This window comes from Andrena cerasifolii, chromosome 1, assembly GCF_050908995.1.
Source record: "Andrena cerasifolii isolate SP2316 chromosome 1, iyAndCera1_principal, whole genome shotgun sequence".
NCBI classification, from domain to species: Eukaryota; Metazoa; Arthropoda; class Insecta; order Hymenoptera; family Andrenidae; genus Andrena; species Andrena cerasifolii.
The window spans coordinates 6,702,755-6,725,483 of NC_135118.1; the positions used below are offsets into that span (position 1 = coordinate 6,702,755).

Consider the following 22,729-nt stretch of genomic DNA (forward strand, 5'->3'; position numbering starts at 1 on the left):
GCTATCGTCTGAACTAGATTAAATGAGAAATACTGGAAAGTAAAACAAATGGCAGCGTCTAAAATAGACATCGATTTCTGTAAAAAATTCGCTGGTTTTTTAAGTCGCAAATGTCTAATTTTGCAAAAATCGACTTAGTTTTAATACCAGCGAGAATGGGACATCTACTGAAGATATATACCAAGTTTGAAGTAAATCGGGTGATTGGTTTTTTAGATATGCTAACCAATTCGAAAAACATTGTTTTGACTAAAACGCGTTTAAAATTTTAAGTAGGTATCGTTTTTTTAATTATTTTTTTTTAATCGTTGCCTAAACATGTACAAATATAGGCATAAAGTTTTCAATTAATAAACTTTGTGGGTTTCTCTTCAAAAAATCGCAAATATCGTGTTCCTTTTCAGGCCGTCAAAGTAGGGAGAACCCTTAGGGGGTTATACCTAGTCAGGCGGCCGAAAAGAGGCGAATATTTGTGAATTTTTTTTGAAGAAGCGAAAGCGTATATTTTTACAAAACTTTTTGCGCTTAAAAGAGCAACATTTAAAGAACATTTGGTAATTTTTTCGTAGAAAAATATTACGTTTATAATAAATTAACAACCTACATCCAAGAAGCATTTTTAAAAATTTGCTTCCGATTGACGGAGAGAATTTTCCGAAATAATAATTTAAAACAAAATAGCGGCTATTTAGAGTTGAAGTCCTGATTTTTTCTTGCATAAATCACGCGAAAAAAATCAGGATTTCAACTCTAAATAGCCGCCATTTTGTATAAAATTATTATTTCGGAAAATTCTCTCCGCCAATCGGAAGATACATTAATATACTAACGAAATCGTTTTTATTTTTTAATTTGAGATAATTTGGTTCCGAATGGCAGTGCTCACCGCAAAACCAAATTTTTAAACAGGCTTCTTGAATATGTGTTGTTATTTTATTATAAACGTAAATATATTTCTATGAAAAAATTACCAAATGTTCTTTAAATGTTGCTCTTTTAAGTGTAAAAAGTTCTGTAAGATTATATACTTCCGCTTTAAAAAAAAAAATCAAAAACATTCGCCTCTTTTCGGCCGCCTGACTAGATATATAACCCCTTAATGTAATCATGACTGAAGTAATTCAAGAGCTTTGTAAAAAGAAAAGAAAACTGGCAGGATTTTATTTTTTAAATAAATTTTATAATCACCTAATGAATTTTCGCCTTATTGAATTTGTATTAAAAATATTTGTATCCCTTTAACTCGGCTCCCCGCAAGATTGAATCCTGAGTGCGGCACTGAAATTGTGTACCTATGTTGTACACTGTCGTTGTACCTTAAAACAGACAAGCACGTGGATAAAACGTCTCGAGCAATGAATTCCCGGAATAAATGCCGATATAGAAAACACGATTGTACGCGGGGCGTACACGTGTGCGGTTTTGTACCGGCGGTCCCGAGACTGATCGGCGTTAGGTGATTGATCGCTGACACGCAATGACTCATCGCGATTACCGTGCCGCATTGTATCCGAAGAAAAAGCTCGGTGGAAGGACGATAACGCGTATTACTCATCATCCAGCGTGACTTTTCGCTGATTCCGCTCGTCCCTCCTTCGCTTCCCTACACTTCCTTCGTCCGCCGTGACGTCTACATTGGCAGCGTGAGTATTTGCACATTGGAACAATCCGCGCAACGATTGTACCGGTAACAAGACTGTTTTCTTGGGAACTCGCCGCTCCGAGGGTAATCATGAATATCATCGTGGCAGGGAAGCGTGTACTCGATGATTTCGAACATCTTGTACTCGACTTTCCCGCGTGGAATTATTCGCTTAGTAATGGTTGCACGCTTACCTTAACTCTGAATGATCTCAGGTCAGAATGATCAACGCTTCTTCGAAGCAACGTTATTCTGAAGTTCATTGAACTGAAGGTGATAATCAAAACGGGTGATGTGTTCATGTAGACAAGTGGAATCTATTGTTTACTAATTGTAAGTAATAATCTTTCGCTATCTACCTTCTGCTAGGTGGAACGAACTACACGAGTAGTGCGTATAGCAAACATTCCGATAGCTAAGCAAAGGATAAGAAAGAGAAAAAAAAGGAATTGAATTAGAGCGCAGCGACAATTGATTAATTACTATTAATTTCTTCGATTCGCTTTGCCAAAATACTCCGCGGCCTTAATTTTCCATCGAAGTGCGATTTAATTCACACTTCACACCCCCGTAGCCCCTTCACGATCGCTAACTCGACGTCCACGCCGCACAGTGGGAGGGATCGACGTTTAGGTAGGCATTCAGTTCATTTCTTACATATTTCATCAGCTTTTACACATTGGAATAGTTTTAGTTAGTCTTTTCCTTGTAATAAAAAAATAAAGCTGATCATTTTCTAAAAATGGAAATCTAAAATTTTTCTTAGAATATTTAACCGAGCAAGCCCAGAACGTCCGAAATAATGATTTTAAAAACTACTGCAAATTATACGCAAAAAGAGCAGCCGAAAAATGACAAATCAAGATGTTTTAAATAATTTATTAATAAGCCCCGGTCCATATATATGGAAATCAACATGAAGGTACTCTTGAAGTCCCATTATTAAAAAGAGCGACGAGAAAAAAAAATGATTATTGTATTTATTATACAATATATTACCTGTAATCTTAGATTATAATCATTAAATGATGAAATATGTAAGAAATGAAATGAATGCCTACCTAAACGTCGATCCGTCCCACTGTGCGTCGACCAACATGCAGCGAACCCCGCGCTCGTCTTTGAAAGCCATCTCCATTTCGGCGGTACCACTGTCCCAGCTACGAGAGACAAGCTCGACAATAACCGAACTGCTCTGTTGCGGTTCTAGTAGCAACTCGAATAATCGTGTCAACGGTATTATACGAGACGCAATCCAACGGCGGGGTGACAAAGACGAAGGAGATGGAGCGAGGGGGGGCAGAGGCGTAGATCGTGTCTACGCGTCGAGGCTGTATCTCGTTAACAAAGCCAGTCGTGTACATTCGGCAACAGATGCGAAACGATGTCAATCAGAGCGTGCACGCGCTGGGGTCGCGCCAAGTGATTGACATATTTTCCGCGGTGAATTCATCCCGGCCTCGGGAGCAAGCGCAAAGAGCAGCCAGATCGGATATAGCGCATAAAAGTGTGTGACTTTGATCGGTCTGTCTCTGCGCCCCTACCCCTCCATGTAGAAGAAGCTCGGGGCTCCGCGTTTCTCTTCGTCCTCGACCAATTTGCAGAGAGCCACCCTCCACCCCTCCTGCGCTTTTACGTAATCTCATGATCTGGCGGGATCGGTTCTGATCCACATAACGGTATTTTACGATTCGCTTGCCAACGGAGACCGGCTGCAGCATCGAGCTCCGTGTATAAACATTTGTATACAAATACGCCCGTTCCGTTTCCGGGGGCGGATCCGTGGAATCGCGCGCGATTCCTCCAGGCGGAAAGGGATTCGCGTCAGGGGTGCGTTTGATTGAAGCTGCTGCGGTCGATAAGCCGAAAGAGCTGCCTTTCCCTGAACCACATCGCGTGGCGAGCGATTGGGAAAGTGTTTTGGGAACGCTTCGGCTGGCGTCGATGGAAAATACGAAGTGATTGGATGAAAATCACGGAAATAATTTCGTAAAACCCTCTAAAAGTCACCTTGGAACGATTTCTAATTCAAACTAAGATACCAAGAGTAAGATTTAGCAACTGTATCATCACCAACTTGCTCCTCCTGCTCCTCAACCCCTGAATGCATCTTAGACTAATATTTCGCGCATATCACGCGCATCTGTACCTCGCGCATAAAATTTAAAAGGGTCTAGACTAGATTCATCCCTACACCGCCCCCTGACAGCACCCTCAGCACCAAAAGTTCGGTGGCCGCCGCCGCGTCCATTCACGCTACCCCTCGTTCGCGACCAGAGAGACTGTCAGCAGCGCGAATAACGAGTTGCCGAGGCCAGACACGAAGAACACCATGGGCCGATGACGGTTTTGGCCGTCAGAAGTGTCGAAGGAGGAAGGAACGGTTCGCGGGCGGAACGGACGGGACGATGGGGTGGGCCGTGTCGAGTTTCGCGACGTGACAGCGAGTATGCGTCACTTGGCAGCTGTGTGGACGCACCTAAGCGGCTAGGTTGAGATTTGAAACGTAACACCCGTTACGGGAGAGGAGAGCGAGATTTCGCGGAGCGCCGACAACTCTTGGCTCTTCCAATCCAGCCGCCCCCGCTCTCCCCCCTTCAGAGAACTATCCCCCGACGGTCGGGCCCCTGCGTCAGTGTCGCGCGTTCCCTCCGCCAACGAAACAGGGCGACACGTTTAATTGGTAATCCGTTTAAAGGATTAGTAACTCACGATGGGTATTAGGACGTGTCGCTGGTCCGCCTGCAGCTTGTCCGTTTCGCACGGACAAGCCGAAGGACACGATCCCAGGCCGCGTCGATGGACGCTGCCTCTGCGCTGGGTGCCCGTCAACGTGGATCCGCGAGACCTCGAGGTCGGTGGCCTTGTCGCCGGACTGATTTCTCTGAGATACGCGGGGATCAGCACCGCGATTGGATAACGTTCGATCTTGCCCCGGGACGCGTTTATTTTTCATTCCCCCGAGGAGATCCGCGCGGGCTGTTTTTAACACGGGATTAACTGTAGTCTTCGGGGCGTCTGGCTTCGGAGGATGGACGCGCTGACAAGTGGCTCCTTCGGTTCCCTTGTAGCGCGAAGTCGATGACCTCGCTGCGGAGTAGCTTTATTGAAATCCGATGGGAGGATAGGAAGTAGGATATAACGAATTCGGTGTCACTTGTTTTGTTTATCGAATATTTGTGTAAAGCTGTTGAATAGGAATATCATTTATTTCAGAACCATCGGGAACCTGGCGCAAAGATCAACGCAGGGGGTAAAATTGACTGTTGATTTCAAAATTAAAATGACGACAAAAGGAGTAAATTATAAAATATTATAAAATGTTTGAAAAATTTTTACGGTAAAGTTGACTTCTAATATCATTTTGCAAAATTATTTTTTGTATATATATAAATTATATAATTAATAATAGTTAATAATAATAGCAATAATAATTATAGAAATAAAGATTAAGAAGTAAAATAAGATAATTTAAACACCACATGTGCTGGTGACCTCACGGGTGGGAAAAGTTGCAGTCAGCTTCTCCATTGAAAGAGTATGTACTATTACTTTTATTTTCTTTGTTCTAGCTTTACATCAATTTAATTCATTCTCGAAACGAGCTCCCACAGGGCAGTCCCTGCCCTCGGTCCTTCAAGGATCAAACCACATTGCTGTCAGGATTAACTCGGCAAGCATCCCACTTTGACGAGTTCTGTCCCTTTTTTTTTAACGATCACACGACTCGTCGCACACGTCACTCGCAACAGTGCCCCGACAATGAAAGGTGGATAGATCTGCAGTAGTTTTCGATGCGAAGCGGGCCTGGAGGGTGTCGATTCTTTCGCTCCTGTACGGTTGTCCCTTCTCTCTTCCGGGAGTGTTCGACACGACACCGCGGGGCGTGCTCACTTTTCAAACGAGCTTACTCTTCGCCTGGCAAAGAGCACACAGCCGTGGGGCGAGTGGCTGGGTTTCAAATCCGGCCTGATCTAATAGGGATTAACAAAGTGACAAATGTAAGAGTTAGTGACGGGGGGCTGGCACCCCTTGCTCGCGAATGCACCAGCTCCGTTGCACAGTGGGGAAATTTTGCGATTTTTTGGCCAAAATTACGGAAATGAAATTTTTGAATTTTACAAATTTAATGCAAATGCCAATTGAAGAACTATACCCATTTTCGTGGTCAAAACCTCAAAACATATTTTTAATATATAAAATTCGGCACTTTTACGTTCTAATATATGAGAAACTGAATTATCCGAAAAACAGCACTTACAAAAATTACGAACGATAAAGATTTTTTTATTATTTACATTTATACACTATTTTCTTTGTTAGAGCATGCCTCTGCTACAGTGCAGCAGGGCATATCAGAAGGATTATCGCTTCTGACGACAAACAAACATACATAATACAAACAATCAAGCAGAGGATCGAAGCTGAATAAAATCGTTTAAAAAAGAATAAAAAGGTTTGTAATATATAACACGTGTTTAAAACAAAACAAACATACATAATACAAACAATCAAGCACAGGATCGAAGCTGAATAAAATCGTTTAAAAAAGAATAAAAAGGTTTGTAATGTATAACATGTGCTTAAAAAAAATGCATACAATTACAAGATTAACAACTATTAGCAATTAATAATTGCATTTATAGAATCAAAATAGTCCAACGTAAAATAGGAATGAAAATCATTGCAGGATATTATGGGTTTGATAAGTATTTTATGTATTGAAAATTGATTCTTATATGAAAAGTTATTTCTAAAACACTACTTTAAAAATTGTATAAATTACTTATTAAAAACCGAAACATAATTATTGTGAGGATCAAAAGATATCTTAAGCACCACCCGGAATTGAATCCATGCCTTGAAATTATTTTCAGATCATTGGATAACACAATATAAGTGTTTGAAGCAACTTGAAAATCTGGATTAATTCTTTGCGATCGGTCTAACATCACATGAACATAAACATTTGTGAATCTATACGAGCTTTGTATTAAAACATTTAACAGTAAAATTGGTGGCATTTGATACTCATATTAGTACTTCAAATGACATTTGCATTTATTTTGTGGTTGAAAAATTTATTTTTGTGGTTTTGGCCATGAAATCGCGAAATTTCCCCACTGTACGTTGCGAGAGAAAATATTAAACGGTGAACTTAATCGAAAACCTGGGACCTTCGTAATTCGAATTTTTTATATCTTTAAATATTAAGGAGATACGTGCTCATAAGTATTGGGACATCTACACTGTGTGGAATAATTGTGAAAAATGCTGCAAATTTATTGAAGAACTCTAAGAAAATTTATTTTATTTGGTATTTTAAATTAAAAGCAGTGAAGAGTATTCAATCTGCAGAAAATATATTTTCTGCAAATGCAGCAGGTGTTCTAAATTCTAACACTTATGAACGGCAGTGTATATTAACTTTCTGATGTATCCAGATGCTAGTTGAAATTATTGAAAGGAGCTAATACTAATACAAGTAAATCTGTTTGCAGGTGGAGTCAGTTTAAACAATCGAAGACTACCACGATTCACTCCACCCCAGGAATGTGTGTACCTGCTCAAAGGTACGTAGTTACTATTTTAATTAGTAACATGATATGGATCACGGTTCCACTTAAAAAATACCATCGATACGGGAAGTTCCTTCCATTATGCAAATTCCCTCTGGAAATTATTATCTACTCAAAAAATTCCCCAACGTCATTGGTAATTTGAACAATGCTCGCCCGAAGAAAGAGCGAACTGAAGGGAGGGATTTGTCGGTTGGGAGGTAAAGGTGTGCAATAAACGTTGGTAATAAATGTTACGGGGAAGAGCCTTCCCCGATTCCATTCACGTTCGCCGAGGAATTGATCGTTTAACTGCTCCCAGCGTTTCGAACAGTCCAGCATGAGTCTATATTTATATTCTTATGTAAGATCGGGGTAGATAGACGCAAGGAGAACCACTTAAACGGAATGGGGGGAGTATGGGGAACCAGTTGCAGCCTGCCCCCAAAAGAAACCGCGTAACAGGCCGGCGAACGGTTTTGAAATTCTTCGATTCCGCTAATTTATCGTCTGCCCTCGCGTCCCTGTGTTCTCCATTGATCGATAAATCCGTCGCTGCGCCGTTCCATCGAGAGGCGTATCAGATCGTTCCCTAATAACGAGGACAGGCTCCTGAGCTAGAATTATCGGCACTTCGGACGTGCTAAACTTCTTGGCAAGGGTCATCGATCAGCTGGTCAGCAACCACCTGGCCTACTTTTATCGATCATCTCTACACGGGCCCTCGATCAGAGATTTCGGGTAATAATAGACAATCGTAACCGATCCACCTCGCCGTACAATACCTTACTGTGGCGTTTAAACTGTTCTTCGGGGCTGACAGGTAACAGTGGAAACAGTAGTAGCTTGTTACAAGGAAACACCGCCAACCCGCACTCACCAATTGCAACGCAACTTTGTGGGTATATAAAGTGACGCAAGACGAGAACAACGGTATGTTTCATTCGTGCTCAATCGCCCCTTTAAGGGTGTGAAAATTAACCTCAAAATCAAAATGGCACTTCTACTTTTTTGTGTATAACTCCTAAAGTACAAGAGACAGAAAAAATGTTTGAAGCAAAAGTTTATTGATGCAATAAATTTTGAAAAAAGTTTGAAAAGAAATACCTGACGGAAGAAACTTTTCTCAAAATTTTGTTAACGCAAGTTCGCAGCGCATGTGGCACCATTAAACTCGGGTTTGAAACAGTTTTTCTTCTCTTGTACTTTAGGAGCTATACGCGAAAGAGTGAGAGTGCCTATTTGAGTTTTAAGTTAGTTTTCATACCCTTAAAGGGCGGTAGGGCACGAATGAAGTAGACCGTTGTTCTTGTCTTAAGTCACTTTATATACCCACAAAGTTGCGTTCCAATCGGTGAGTGTGGGTTCGTGCGGTTCCCTTTTTAGTTCTATTAACCCTCTGAGCCTATGTTACTTGTACAACACGGGATATTCTGTGGCAATTAATGTATCAAGCATATTGAACCTGGTGCTTAGTAGGGTTTGTCGGTTTTTAAAAACCGAGTTTAAAAACGATAACATTTTGACTTGAAACCGCCTCGGACACAAGCATATTGTAGTAGGTAGCAGTTTACTGTAAAACTAATCTTCATGAGTTCATATTTTCAGAAGAAAAATACTAAAAGAGATAGGTAAATATTTATAATTTATATTTTGCATGGATTTTAGTTATTTTATTTTTTTAAATTTGGTTTTATATGCAGTGTATTTTATTGTGTTATATTTTCGTCGATACATAAATAATAAATGAACTAAAAAATTATAGGAATTTGTATGGATTTTCATTCTTTTAATTTTTTATTTATTTGGTTTTGTATAGATAGAATATATTTTATTTTGTTATATTTTTGTAATTCTATAAATATTTAAAAAAAAATCATTTTTATAAAAATAAGTACAAATATTTATTTTGCTATTTTAATTACATTTTTTTGTGAAAATTTCGAAAACCGGTTTAACCGTTTTTTGGGGAATAGTGGAATTCGAAAATCGGTTTTTCCAAAGTCGGTTTTTGCATAAACCCTAATGCTCAGGAATACCAGTCCACTCAGAATTAGTCTCTACAATTCTTCTCTACTCGACATTCCCCGGAGGTGACCAAAAGTTTCCCACAAAACCCTTGGAGTGCAGTCGCACGGAGTGTTGACATTTCAAGAAAATTGAAGTCGAAAGTTATCGGTATTCCCAAGTGTCTGAGTGCTGGGAGTAAAAGCGAGGCAGAGAGGGCCGCTCCTCCGCCTCGGTCCACGTGCATGTGCGCGGGGGGCAGGACGGAGCAAGGGGGCACGCGTAACGTATGATCGCGAACGGACAATGAGAGAATGCGAGGGATGCGAGGCAGAGTCGGTTTTGCAGCGACGATTCGTCGTCGTCGCGGCCGTGCTTGTCGTCGTTGGCATCGTCGCGAGCGGGACACGCGGCCGCGGGGAATGTTATCGCGCCTGTATCGTCCGCCGGTTTTCATTACGATTCCGTGCCCCGCAGCGGACGTTGCCCTGAAAAAGTCGATTTGATTTATTGCGGGCCGCATAACTGGCGTCCCGTGACGTCGTGCCCGGATGCCTGCCCTTTCTGAATTTCGACGGCAAAATACGTAGGTACACGGAACTTAGAAAGCGATCACCTCGGCGACTCACACCAGAATTATGCTTGAATTTTGCTTGATACCCTCGGTTATCGATTACGTTGCATGAGAGCAGTAGCGAGATTTGTGGGAGGAGCCAAGAAGAGGAGTAGGAGAAAGAGGAATTTCATTGGAGCCTGTGGAGGTTACTTTTATTTGCGCATGAGCATTCGAGATCTCAGTACTACTTGGTACAGTTTTATCAAGTAACTTATTGGAGACTCAATAATTGAGGAATTGAAATGGTAACTGATGTAAGTGCCAGAAGAGAAAATTTCCAATATTCTCTTTTTAACCACTTATGATCTCAGTTCTATCGTGCAACAGCCCTAGAAACTAAAACAAATTATTCTACCACTTACAGCATTCACCACCGTATTCAGCATGAAATTTACATACTTTCATAACAAATAAATTATTCTTCATTTCTTTGGCATTGAAATGGTAACTGATGTAAGTGCCAGAAGAGAAAATTTCCAGTATTCTCTTTTTAACCACTTATGATCTCAGTTCTATTTTGCAACAGCCCAAGAAACTAAAACAAATTATTCTACCACTTTCAGCATTCACCACTGTATTCAGCATGAAATTTACATGGTTTCCTAACAAATAAATTATTCTTCATTTCTTTGGCATTGAAATGGTAACTGATGTAAGTGCCAGAAGAGAAAATTCCCAGTATTCTCTTTTTAACCACTTATGATCTCAGTTCTATCTTGCAACAGCCCAAGAAACTAAAACAAATTATTCTACCACTTTCAGCATTCACCACTGTATTCAGCATGAAATTTACATGGTTTCCTAACAAATAAATTATTCTTCATTTCTTTGGCACTTACATCCTTTACCGAGGTACCATTTCAACTCCTCGATTGCTATCTCGCGAAAAGGCCCGAAGGAAACAGTTCCTTCCAGTCACATGCCCGCTTAAAGCGCAACTTTCTAATTCCCCCCTGCCCAGCGATGCAACGTCCGATTTTTCCAATTACATTTTCAACAGCAAAGCAACTACTCGACGGTCGAGTGACACCCGTGACAGATGCGTATCCACGTGCAGGCACGAATTAAGCTAACCGTCCGGTGAACAAGATACATGTAACGACCTACAACCGCGTGTTACGTCAATAATGCGGGTATCTATGACATCCGCAACCGGTCGTGCCGTGACTGTAATGTCGCGCTATTTCAGCTTGGATTTCTGGCCGGGCTCGATAATGCGCGTAATTCGTCCGCCGCGCCGGTAATTCGGCCGGCCGGCTTGGAAATAAATTTGGCTACGGAACCACGGGAATATCCAATGCCGGACACGTTCCTCGGACGCGAGGATGCTTCTTCTCCTCGGCCCGGCCTTCTTTTTCCATTTGAATATTCGCTGCATCCCCGGGCCCCCCCCCGCGTCACTCTGCGGCCCGCTCGCTGACTCCTGAGCCCTCCTTACGGATAATTAATGCGCGATGGAACGGGGCAGAAGAAGAAAAGCCGCCTCGATCGCATGCGTCCGTCATCAGGGGATACGGACGACGGAGCAGACCGACCGAAACGCGTGTCCTCGCGTGAGAACCGACTTGTTCCTACGGTCTGGCTGGTATGTAAATGCCCGCTGGTCCAGAGACACCGAGCTGCTTCGCTTCCAGACGAGAGCAAGCTCCATATTAATGCCCGTTAAGAGAGTCGCCAGTGATCACGCAGCGCCAGCAAATATGTACGCGAAATACATGTGTGACGCGCTTGGGGTTCGCCTCTTCGGTAAGTGGAATAAGAGATTGAGGATTGCGGTGGGAGAAGAATGAGGGGGGCGGGGGGGAAGTAGTCTTGAATTCGATGCTTCTCTTTATTCTCAATATTGCATCGTTTCTATCGTGTTCAAAGTGTGAAGAGGCTTTTGTTGGGGGCAGAACTGATAGTTCTGCGATCGAGGGAATTTTGGAATGGAGTGTTCTTAGGACGTTCGATGGTGGCGTGGCAAGGGCCGATGACGGGGGCACGAAATGGCGAGCGATAAGGGCAAGCAGCTTTTCCTTGGCTATTTCTTGATCGAATCTTCATCGCTATTGGAATCCTTGTTCTTGTGTGCTCTCGGATATTTTATATCCATGGTGGGACTAAGTTGATAGGCCTAAACACAGATTCTTACTGTAAACGTATCGAACAAAGTCTGGAACCTTAACCCTTGGTTGCCACACCTGTTTTGGGTATTCAATCAGCATCTGTTTAAAAACTATCTATTGAATTAAGTCGCAAAAGTTCTGAGATAAATTTTTAACATTGTAGGATATAATTTCATCGTTGAAAAGTAACATTTAAAGCACCATCATGTTTAAACAGTAGCGCCACTTGCAATTATGCCTCAAAGATATTTTACCTCAGTCTCAAATTGGGGGCCATTTTGATCCAGTGTGACAATCGAGGGTTGATACCACCCTTCTATGGTGAGTTTTACTTATCAAGAGCTCGCACAGGCATACTTCAGACTCCGATTACGAAGGGTTAAAATGTGACTTCTTTCAAACACTATCCTCAACAACCTGCTACTTAAAAAAGGCATGAATTTCCTAGGACAAGATACCTCCTCTTCCCTCTCGTTCTCCCAACACAACGCAGCGAATTAAAACACATTTCTTCCTCCAGTGGAGGACGTCTGAATAGCAAGCAGGTTTCTCGAGACACTGTCGGGAATGCATCATAATATCTATCAGAAATCTTTAATTTCCAACTTGTCCCATATCAAAAGAAACAGGACCGCTCGGTTGTTCGACTATCGCGTCGCGAAATCGGCCCAGCGATCGCCTTGAATATTCCCTTCGCGATCGTGACCGTGCGGAATAACGATTTCCCCCGACATCCACGGATTCCGTTAACGACCCGAGCCGCTCTCTATCATATCCCGCCGATCAACATAATTCGCGTTACACGTCCGCGGATGATCCATTGGACGAAACGCGGGTTTTACTTGCCGCGAGGGGCAAAACCATCCGCCTACGGAGAGATTTATCTGATCCAGCCGGCCAGTAGCGAATAATTCGATCGCTCGCCCGTTGCGCGGATGCGACGACTCATTAACATTCCGTGGTGTATATCGAAAGAAGCCCAGCGGAGAGGAGCCGAACGGGTGGGCAGCCCTCGGTGCATCCGCCATAAAGGACTCTCTCTCGCTCGCCTCTTCCGTTCCTGCTCGCCTTCTTTCCTCTACCCGTGCAACTCGTTCTACCTTCGAGCTGGCGATCCACCGCGGTGGTTTCAGTGCCCAGATGCTACCTGCCGCAACCGACACGCGTGCGATCCGCTCGCGACGATTCCCGAATTTCGCTCGGCCCGTTCGCGTCCGTTTCGACCTCTCGCCACCGCGGTTACGCGAGAGATCAGCTGGATCGCCAGCGGAGACCGTCGGCACAGGGAGCTCGAGGACTCGGTGGTATCTAGGGAACCAGGAGCTGGAGGACTCGGCAGTGTCTAGGGTGAGTGGGAAGAATCATTGGCAGTGGGCGGAAATAGGGACCAGTGGAGTTTGGAGGTTTCGATACCTCTGTGTGGGGGTTGTTGATTCTTCTGTTTTTATTCGTTTGAAATATGTGGCACACTGTTGAAAGGGTGCTTCTTGTGTAGGCAGAGCAGAAGAGGAGTGGGATTCTGCATAGTGAGTGCAGTGATCTGTTAGATGTGATTGGTATGTTAGGTTTGACGTGTGTGGATTGTGGCACGTGGTCATGGTTCGTTGATAGTATGTTTGATTGGGTGTTGAAACAAGATAGAGAGAGAATGAGACTGTGTGGGATTTGAGGTAGCTTGATTGTTTTCCACGGTTGAATATTGCAGTATGTCTTCTTGATTACTCTATGAGGGTTTATTGAAGCTTGAGTATCCGGAACATTTAATGCGTTGAGAGTAGAAATAATTGGCCACTGGTTGGTTTCTTTTAAAATTTGAAAATACGCATTGGATGTGGCAAATACGTATCGGACAGCGGTGCTGGAAATTGTTTAGGTTCAGGAAGTTTATCGCAGTATATATTAATGGCTTTTGGATGTTTCCTTCGTGAGAATTGGTAATTTGAATAATAGTAGTGTTCTGTTTGGATAGCTATATAGATCGTCCTTTTTGTAATCGAGGGGGAAAGTGGGTTCATGTTGGAGCTGATGGCGCCACTGTACGGCCCTCGATATTGCTCTTGCTGTACTAAGGTAAATGTCCCAGTACCCAAGACCCTGTAAGATCAACTCGCGCGTTCTAACATATTTACATATTAAAAGTATTTGTCGCAGTTACTCATTAATAGCCTATCATATGGCTGGTTCTTTCCCAGTATGAAAAAGGCCCCTTTTTATGATGAAATTGTTCGAATATAATGGTGTACGTGTACCTGTTTTGGACCTTCAATTCTCTCTTCGTTTCAAGTAGTGACCTATGGTCGGACCGAATCATTGACTCGTACATAATGCGTGGAATACCGTGTAATTGGTCGGGACATGCAATCTAATGTCCCAATTAATGACTGCATCGGAAATGGATGTTTATAAAATAATTAATACAAAACAAATTAATTTGCAACAGTTTTAATGCTACGAGAAGATTTAATAGCTGCCAAAGCATTTTCCAATTGTTGTTGCGAATAGTTTTTACGTCGGTTATATTATTTAGTCTTTACTAGCCATCTTTACTTATTGTTTTGGTGCAAACTGACAAAACATGTAAGATGGAATGATGGAAAGATGATATGGCATCTCGTGTCAATTACCGATTATTAACCCCCATAATTAATTTTTTGAAATAGTGAATTTACAATTATTTTTGAAGTTATTTGAATATATTTTTCTTACATTAATATACTCATGCAAGAAATACTTAATACCTAAATTTTGGCCGTTCTTAAGTTCGGTAACAAGAAACTACTTTTTCACACGTTTATTAATTACTTAATTATATGTTATGATATACATTAGCGAAACCATCAGCAAGATACTTTGAATATTCACGAATCGAATTCAATACTTTTAACGCCCGTTCCGAACCGAAAAAAGTCATATTTAAATATAAAGGATAAAGTGTCAATAATTGGGACTGTGTAGCTAATTGGGACATTTGCCTTATTTGTGGTGTTGGCGTGTACCCTGTGTAATTGGAATCAATCATTTGACGAGTTCCTTTCGTGCTTTCAATTTTATTTCCATTACTGTAGCCTTATTTTCGTCTGCGTCAGGTAGACCGTTTCCAATCTCCTTTTATCAGATTCCTCCACGTCTCAAGCCCGCACACACCTACATACTCGTGCATTCGAATCAACTAAGCACAATTTCGCGTGAAACTCGTACAGGTGTCGAGGTTCCTGAAATTTCACATTGTTTTAACAGATTTCCAAAGAGGTACAGTAATTAAAATTCACTAATTAGTTCAAAACACTCCCATGTACTTCACAAAAAGGTACAGTACAATAACATGTAGTACACAGTAAGTAAGTAAAATACTAGCCACTCAACAATCAGTGAAATGATACGGTCCTACCAAATACCATCGCAAGCTCTTAACATACCCCTCCCAAAATATCCATCTTACCAACCCAGGAAAACCACTCACACCGCTTACCCTTAACCCTTAACCGGTGACGAGGAGTCTTTCAGACTCCGGCAGAATTAGTTTTCCTATAATTTCTTTCTTCTCATTCGACCATGTTTCACAATATATCGTGTGATGAAAACAACTTGCAGTGCTGTTGAACAAAGCATGCAAAAGTCTTGTCAAATATGTAGCAAAGTCAGTAATAACTCTAGTGTACGTTAATAATAAATTTAGACTTGACAGTTTCAAATTATTATAGAGGAGTCTGTGAGATTCCACGTCACCGTTTATGTCACAAAGTAAGACGTCACCGGTTAAGAATTAATGCCATTTTTTCCCAGAAAACAATACTCTTCCGCTATACCCACCCTCAAAATACAGCACCCCATTTCAATCTATTCAAAACCAAAACATCCCCGTCTCCAAATCCAACCCCTGCATCCGTCATGCAAACACCTGCAGCGCATCCCCACCCAAGTGTCAACCTCCTCCGTGCATGCCAAATGGCCCTCGTTTCTGGTTCATCCTCGAAAGCGACAAGACGCTGGTTCAACACGATGCACGGTCCGCGACGCGATGAGGCCCGCAGCGCGATTCAATATTCAGCGAGCTGCCGTTGTTTTATCTCGGTCCAGCTGCCCGCTCACATCGGCCAGGGCCGTGCACGTACGAGCGGGCGCGGCGCACACCAGGGGACGAGCAGCAGCTCGGGCTATAGAGAGATCGCAGACGAGATCCTCGGCTGAAAGGGCCCCGCGAGGAATAAAATCTGGCCGCATTATTCAATCGGTGTAGCTTGGCTGGAATGCACGGATCAAACTTAATATAATGCGAGCGGGCCGACAAAAAGCGTGGACGCGTGCGGTCTCGCATGCTGAATCGACGACGCCGGGCACCGCGACGCCGACGGCGCAAATTAATATAAACGACGCCAAGAACGTTCCCCACCCCCTAGCGTCGGCCGGCTCGACGGCGGTTCATCGGGTATGCGTGCCGTACGAGCAATCCGATTGCCTCGTCGTCCTTCGAAATACCTCGACGGGATCTCGCGCCGCATCTTGATCACCGGATTTTCCGTCTGGTAGACTCTTTCCTACCATTTCCACCCGCGGGGGACGCTGCACTGGAAGCTGATCAGCAGCTCCGCGGACTATTAGCGTTCGCGCTGCCCCGATCTGGATCTTGGGAGGATTCGACTCTCGAGTCCAGTGATAGATTCGATGGCTGCGCAAATTGTTGTGTTCCTGGGGTTGGTTTGGTTATAGAGTGGGATTGGAGGGTGAAGAATTTTAACATGCCGAGCGAAGTCTCTTTGATTGGAATAGGTGGGATTGTGAGTCGAGGGATGGAGATACTTACAATTAGTTGGGGCATTGATTCTAAGGGCGGTTTTATAGGATGCAGTTCTGTGGCTAACGACTAGTATTTTGCATATAGATATGTATTCGCTTTTTGCAGGCGGCGTGAGCAGTGATTTTATCTGAATTATGTTAGTGTTAGGCGCAGAGGTATCTGTGAAAATGATAATTTAGAAAGGGAGGAATGTGGATGTGACTTTGAAGTGGTGGACCAATAACAGGGGTTGAAAATGGTTCTAATATCATTCTCGGTTCTCGAAACAGTTATAAGAACCGAAATAATCTTGAAAACAGTTTTGGCATATATCGGTTGCGGTTCCGGCTCTATAGAACCGATATAATAACGATTTATATCAGTTGTACAGTAGACTCTGAGAACGGATACATACATTACTATTCTAAAACCGATATAACTGTTATGGAATCGATGTAATATCGGTTCTGTAGATCCGTAACCGAAATCGATACAGTCCGAAATTTCGGTTCCTTATAACACTTATTCAGAATATCGTTTCTTCATACCTGTTTCAGTCAGAACCGATATATATTTACAGTTTGAAACAGTTATTTTCGGAACCATTTCAACCCCAGGTTCGTGTTCTCAGATATCGTACTCATTAATCCACCTTTCAAACTCAGTTTCATCTGAAAATAGCGACCTCCAATATCCTTCCAGCAGCCAAGAATTTTTAGAATTCAGAACCAACGCAATTAGCACCGACCATCTATTACAATATTTTACTGAGAACTATAACACAAATTGATGCAGTCTCTCCGCATATAAATTCACACCAACCCCCGAAAAATCTGCAGGAGCTGCAACCCCGCCGCCTCATTGTCAGATCGGCGCTCCGTTTCGTTAATTATATGGTTGAAGCAGAGTCGCCTCGCGAGCCTCCTCCGCTTTTATTTTTCTTCGCGCGTAGAATAGAAGCGACGAGGATCCGTGCGCGCGAGCGAGGAGCCAGCCGTCCCAGCCAGGGTCGTAAGATAACCTCCTCATTAGCGCGACAAACCGCGGAAGCTTAATTACCGCGCGGCGGGTGGCCGATCCTCGGAGGCATCCGCGACTTGGCCCGCGTCATAAAGTCCCCGTTCGCCACGAACCGCGTCGTTGCGTCTCGTCAATTAAAATCGCCCAACTGCTCGGCGGCGTTTCTTATCGGCGATCCGGGGCACACGCTGGACGTGTGGAGCATCCGCGGCGAGGGCACGCTCCCCAGAACTGTCCTCTTAAATAACAGGGCCGGGGATAATCATTAGCGAGCGATTATAAGGGAGTTTTCGAGAATACGACCGATCGAGCTCGTTTCGATTACGTATCGCTTCATTACGATCTACCCGAGGCCCGTTTCTCCGCGCGTTATGAATGAACCTTGGGACAACCAGAGTCGATAAATTCACGGCAGTGTATGTGCTCGGTAAACCTGCCCGTTTCGCCTCCCGAGGGCCGGCTTTAATAGCTCGCTCTTGGGACTGCTTTCTTCACCGACGATGACGGTATAATGGCCTTTTCGTGGAATCTTTTCGACACACTGAGTGCTCTGACCTGGCCTGGTGTCCTTAAGCGAGAAATACTCTACTTCGGGTCACATGGCCCTTTTAGTCATCTGCATTATTAATATTATTGACAACTATCGACAACCATGGTATTATAATTTCATGAATAGAAGTAAACTCCAAACGAGTTGCGATTTCAACCCCCGCACGGCTCAGAACTATCAACGATTCCTCGAAAAGGGGAACAGTCGCCGTTTCCGTTAGAAGGACCCCGGAAACGGGAGAATTTCGACAGTGCGACGTCAGCGGGAGACGAGGGACGGCCCTTTGTTGCGCAATTTACACGGTTCACCGGTAGGAAGAGATGTCTCTGGATTTACGTGAGCGGCTCGAGAGACAAGAGATTGAAAACGTCAACACGTCGAGAGGCGCAGGGACAAATCCACGGTCGGCGGGGGACCAAACGTAAAGCGCGGTCTTTCGAGTGCAGACTTTACATATTTGTATTCTACTTTCGTCTGTTTGCCGAAACATAATATTTCGGCCCTGTACCCGCGTAGAAGAGGAGCCGGTTTGTCGTTTGCGTTTGCGCCGACCAGACGGGATCCTTCCTTGGCCCTCCTCGACGCATCAAGTAGCTTTGTCCCGTCTAATTTTTCGTCGGTCCCGGCTGTCGGTACTTTCCTGACATCGATCCGGTGCTCTTCGGTCTCTTCCTCCTTCCCTCTACCAGCGACTTCGTATTCTACGGTATTACCAGCCAACTGCGTCTGCATTGCTAAAGCTGGGTGACTCTTGACTCGTGAGGAACAGGCTTTGCAGCGCGTTTCAGGATAACATAGGGGATTCCTGATGTGAAAAGCTGCTTTGGTATATTAGCATTGGCATTTTACTTTATTAGTAGAATCTTTACAGCCCTTTGGAAACAGGGTGGAAAAGTGGTGCACACTGGGAGGTACAGAATAAGTGATGCATAATACTTCAAAATTCAAATTTTCAATTTAATTAATAATCTAGGAATTTAAATCGTAGAAGGGTTAATCTGAGGTGTAAGAGAGCCTCAAACCTCTTCCCAGCAATTGCCACGAAAGACTGGTCCAGGGAACAGCAGAATTCCTGCACGTGCTGATTTCCATCCCCTTGTTTTGCGTTCCTCCTGTCACGACTCCCAGCGACGCGTCAAACTATTCAGAGATCAGGGAAGGAAGGAAGTGGATAGTCCAGATTTCAGGCTCCTCTGCGCCATTCACGAGGAGCTTTTTCTGTGCACGCGCTGCCAACGACACGGTAACCAACTTGTCCAGGAAAATGCTAACAGTCCCGGCGACTCTCGATCGAACGCGGGGCTGAAATTTTAGTAGTCACCTACTACTACCAGAACACTTCGTTTCCTCGCCGCTCACGTATACACGCGTGTGTGGATGGAATAGAAAGGACGCGGCCGACAGGGGTGGTTTAGTGGGTGGTTCGGGGCGATTGTGCCGGCTCTCTCCCTCTAACTCTTGGCTCTTTCACTGGCAGCGCTTTGTAGCCCGTAAACTTTCTTGGTTCGACAACCCTCGGTCGGTCTCGAGGTGGTGGAGGCCGAGAGAGACGCCAGGACCGGTCGAATCCAGCCGTTTCCAGCCAAGTTTTTCCATGGTGGTAGCTGCGCAATCATTTGTTCAACACACCGCCAACAAATCCAATACGCTGCTGGCCACCGAACACACGGATTTCGATTCCGCCGCTGTTCACCGCCCCCTTGCCTTCAGGGTTCTCTTCTTTGTTCGTTGCAGAAGTGTAGAGAAGTGGGAGAGTCTACGCGAGATGCACACGGGAAAAGTGTACTCATTTTGTGGACGTGTGTTACCGCTGCATACGTGGGTAGGGTAGGGCGGGTTGCGAACGGGGTTAAGGGAAGGGCGTGCGATATAAGTAGGTACTTGAGAGTAGGGTTGAGACACTGCAGGTGGAGCAGCATAAAACTTCTTCTACTTAGATCTACGTGGTAACGTTTCAATGCCTGATGATTACGCAAGCAAACATTTCGAATCATATTTAACCCTCGTTGAAAAACAGTCCCCGACTGAACTTCGCCTTTGCTTTCGTCTTTGTTTACTTCCTTTTTGTTGTTTTCTGCTTGTGTTGTGCAGTGAAGACCCTTCGTGGTCACACGGGGTGTATCGCACCTCCAGGTAATTTTTTTCATTGTCAATATTTCTGTAAATTTTTAGACCTTAATATTGAAATTTAAAAATCGCATGAGTTTTAACAAAAAAGTTGTTTTACTTTTATTCACAACTATTTTTTCAACTACAAATTTCATCATATCAAAATTTACATTCCCAGAAAAAAAAACTATGGGGACATGATTGTATGAGTATTACGAATGGCACACTTATCACTCAAGAGTTAAAAGACTAAAAAATACAAAAATGCTGTCTCAAAAATGAAGCGGGGATGCAGTGAACTCCACGTGGTCAATTTGTGATTATAAGAATGTGTGACCACGAAGGGTTAAAACTCCCCACGTCCACTGAATCCTAGTTGTTACATCACGAAATCTGACACACGTGTTCCTAAACCATACCTTGCATCGTCACCCCTACATCCACCCCCAAATCTCAAGACCTGTCCAATTCACCTCTAATACAGCTCTAGACCACTCATATCAGCTCGTCCAGGATCAAGTTAACTCATTTCCATTTCCAACCCCCTGCAAAGACTTAAAACCCTCGTTCTTAGAGGTGCAGAATGTTGCACGTTTCGACGCCATCCCGCGAGCAACGAAACCGTGGCACGGTCTCCATTTGCCAGCAGTAGTACGCCGGTAACACGACGACGTTCGTGTCTCGCGTCACCGCGCCGCTGGGAGGGAGAGCACGGTGTTCGCTGCATGGAAATCAGTTGTCACGGATCGATTTCACGGGGCGACACGGAATTTGTTTGTACCAGAAGAAAGCCCGTGGGTGGAGGGAAACCTTTTCCACGGCGGGATTCGGGCGAACGAGGACGAGAGGGCGCGCGGACGTGAGAGGACTCTTGGATTTATTCGAAAACACTTCTCCGCCTCGGTCGGGAATGGCGCTCCGCGCAGGGACGATACTCGAAGGGCGTGGAAAAGGGCCGATTCCTTAATATCCCCCAGAGACGACGTGGATCAGATACACATCGCTTGGGCTCGCGTATCTATTCAATATGCCTCCATTATTTGGTAGGTGATAAGGTGGAACGGTGGTCTGACTCCTCTTCCCTCGACAGCCCTTACCCCGGCGTCTCGCCCGCCCCTAGGATATATCTTCTCCTTGCCCCTGCCCCCTCTCTAGGGACCCAGCGGCGATGAGCGATAGCCCTCGTTCACTTCCTCTCTTTTTGTATCGTTCCTCGTTGAACAGGGCCCCGGCTCCGCCTCGGCCCCGCTGTTTTACAACCTTATCGAGTTGTAGGCTGAGATCGCCAACGGTGATTCGCAGTCTCGATAAATGTCATACACGGCGATTCCTGGAGTACGTTTCTTTACTCGTCTCTGGGTTCTGTATGATTGCTGCTTTGATTATTCTTGAATATCCTTATTCGACCACTGCAGCTTTGAGCAAATCTACTGCTAAGCTCGATCACCTCAACCCCCTCACAACCATTCAAAGTACCAATACACTATCGCGTCGATCTACTTCGTCAGAAAGCGCGAATCGAAACTGCATCGTGTTCCACGTGAAAACGAGCCGGGGCAGGCGCGCAAAAACGGATGGAGAAGCGAGGGGGCTAGCGACGTAGGATCGCAAGCGCCACGCGAGAGAGAGAGGCCCCAACTTCATTTGTGCAAATCTATTCAGTTGGTGCATATTCGCGGAACTCGCGACATCGACCTTCCTTGTCGAATCACACGCGACCCCTCCTCGCCCCTCTAGACCCGCCACCTGCCTCAGCCAGAAATTGCCAGCGAGTCGGCGGGTTTTCAGGCCACCTCGCGCGGTGCTTTTCACCGAAGAAACATGGTGTACGTTCCATAAAGGCAGCCGGTATCTCGGCTCGTATCTCCACGGTGGAAACGTCGGGGGTGCGCCGAGCCCCTGAGGGCGCACAATGTGCCCCATATGTTTGCGGGGGTGTATAATGCCCCGTGCACCACCGGGGACCTCGATCGACTTCCCTCCCCCCCCTCGCTCTGCCCCCGCCCTCCAGCGCCAGACCCTCGCGAATTCGCATTCCACCTTGGTCCTCGAGCACGATGTAATTTTTTACGCTCTCCCGTGGGGAGTCTCGCGTTGTCGGCGGTGTTTCCAGCCTGGAAGCTTTCAATTTGTAATTAGACGACAGGGCCAGGCTGCGTCTCGGTGTTTTCGATCGAACCTCGATGCGTCGTGGCGCTTCTTCGGGGTTTGCGCCTCGACCTGCTTTCGAATTTATATTCTTCAAGCTGGACGATTGTCTGGCATTCGGTGATTTTGAATCTGATTCTTTGATTCGCAATATGCGCGGTGAATTCGTGGAGTAAGGACACTCAAATTGGTCGTTC

At 44.5% G+C, this 22,729-nt stretch overlaps 1 protein-coding gene across 11 annotated transcripts in view; it reads left to right on the plus strand.

Annotated features, from left to right (window-relative positions):
* Nucleotides 1-22,729, plus strand: part of LOC143373994 (uncharacterized) — a 146,976-nt gene that overhangs the window by 45,052 nt on the left and 79,195 nt on the right. For 10 of the 11 annotated variants that reach the window (XR_013086593.1, XR_013086595.1, XR_013086592.1 and 7 more), the window contains one exon: nucleotides 7,144-7,215. The exons of the other annotated variant lie outside the window; for it this stretch is intronic. Coding sequence is in view for 6 of the 10 variants with exons in the window: in XM_076821776.1 (XP_076677891.1) it covers nucleotides 7,144-7,215 (72 nt within the window). In the remaining 4 variants the exon portion in view is untranslated. The remainder of the gene's footprint in view (nucleotides 1-7,143; nucleotides 7,216-22,729) is intronic. 11 annotated transcript variants of the gene reach the window in all.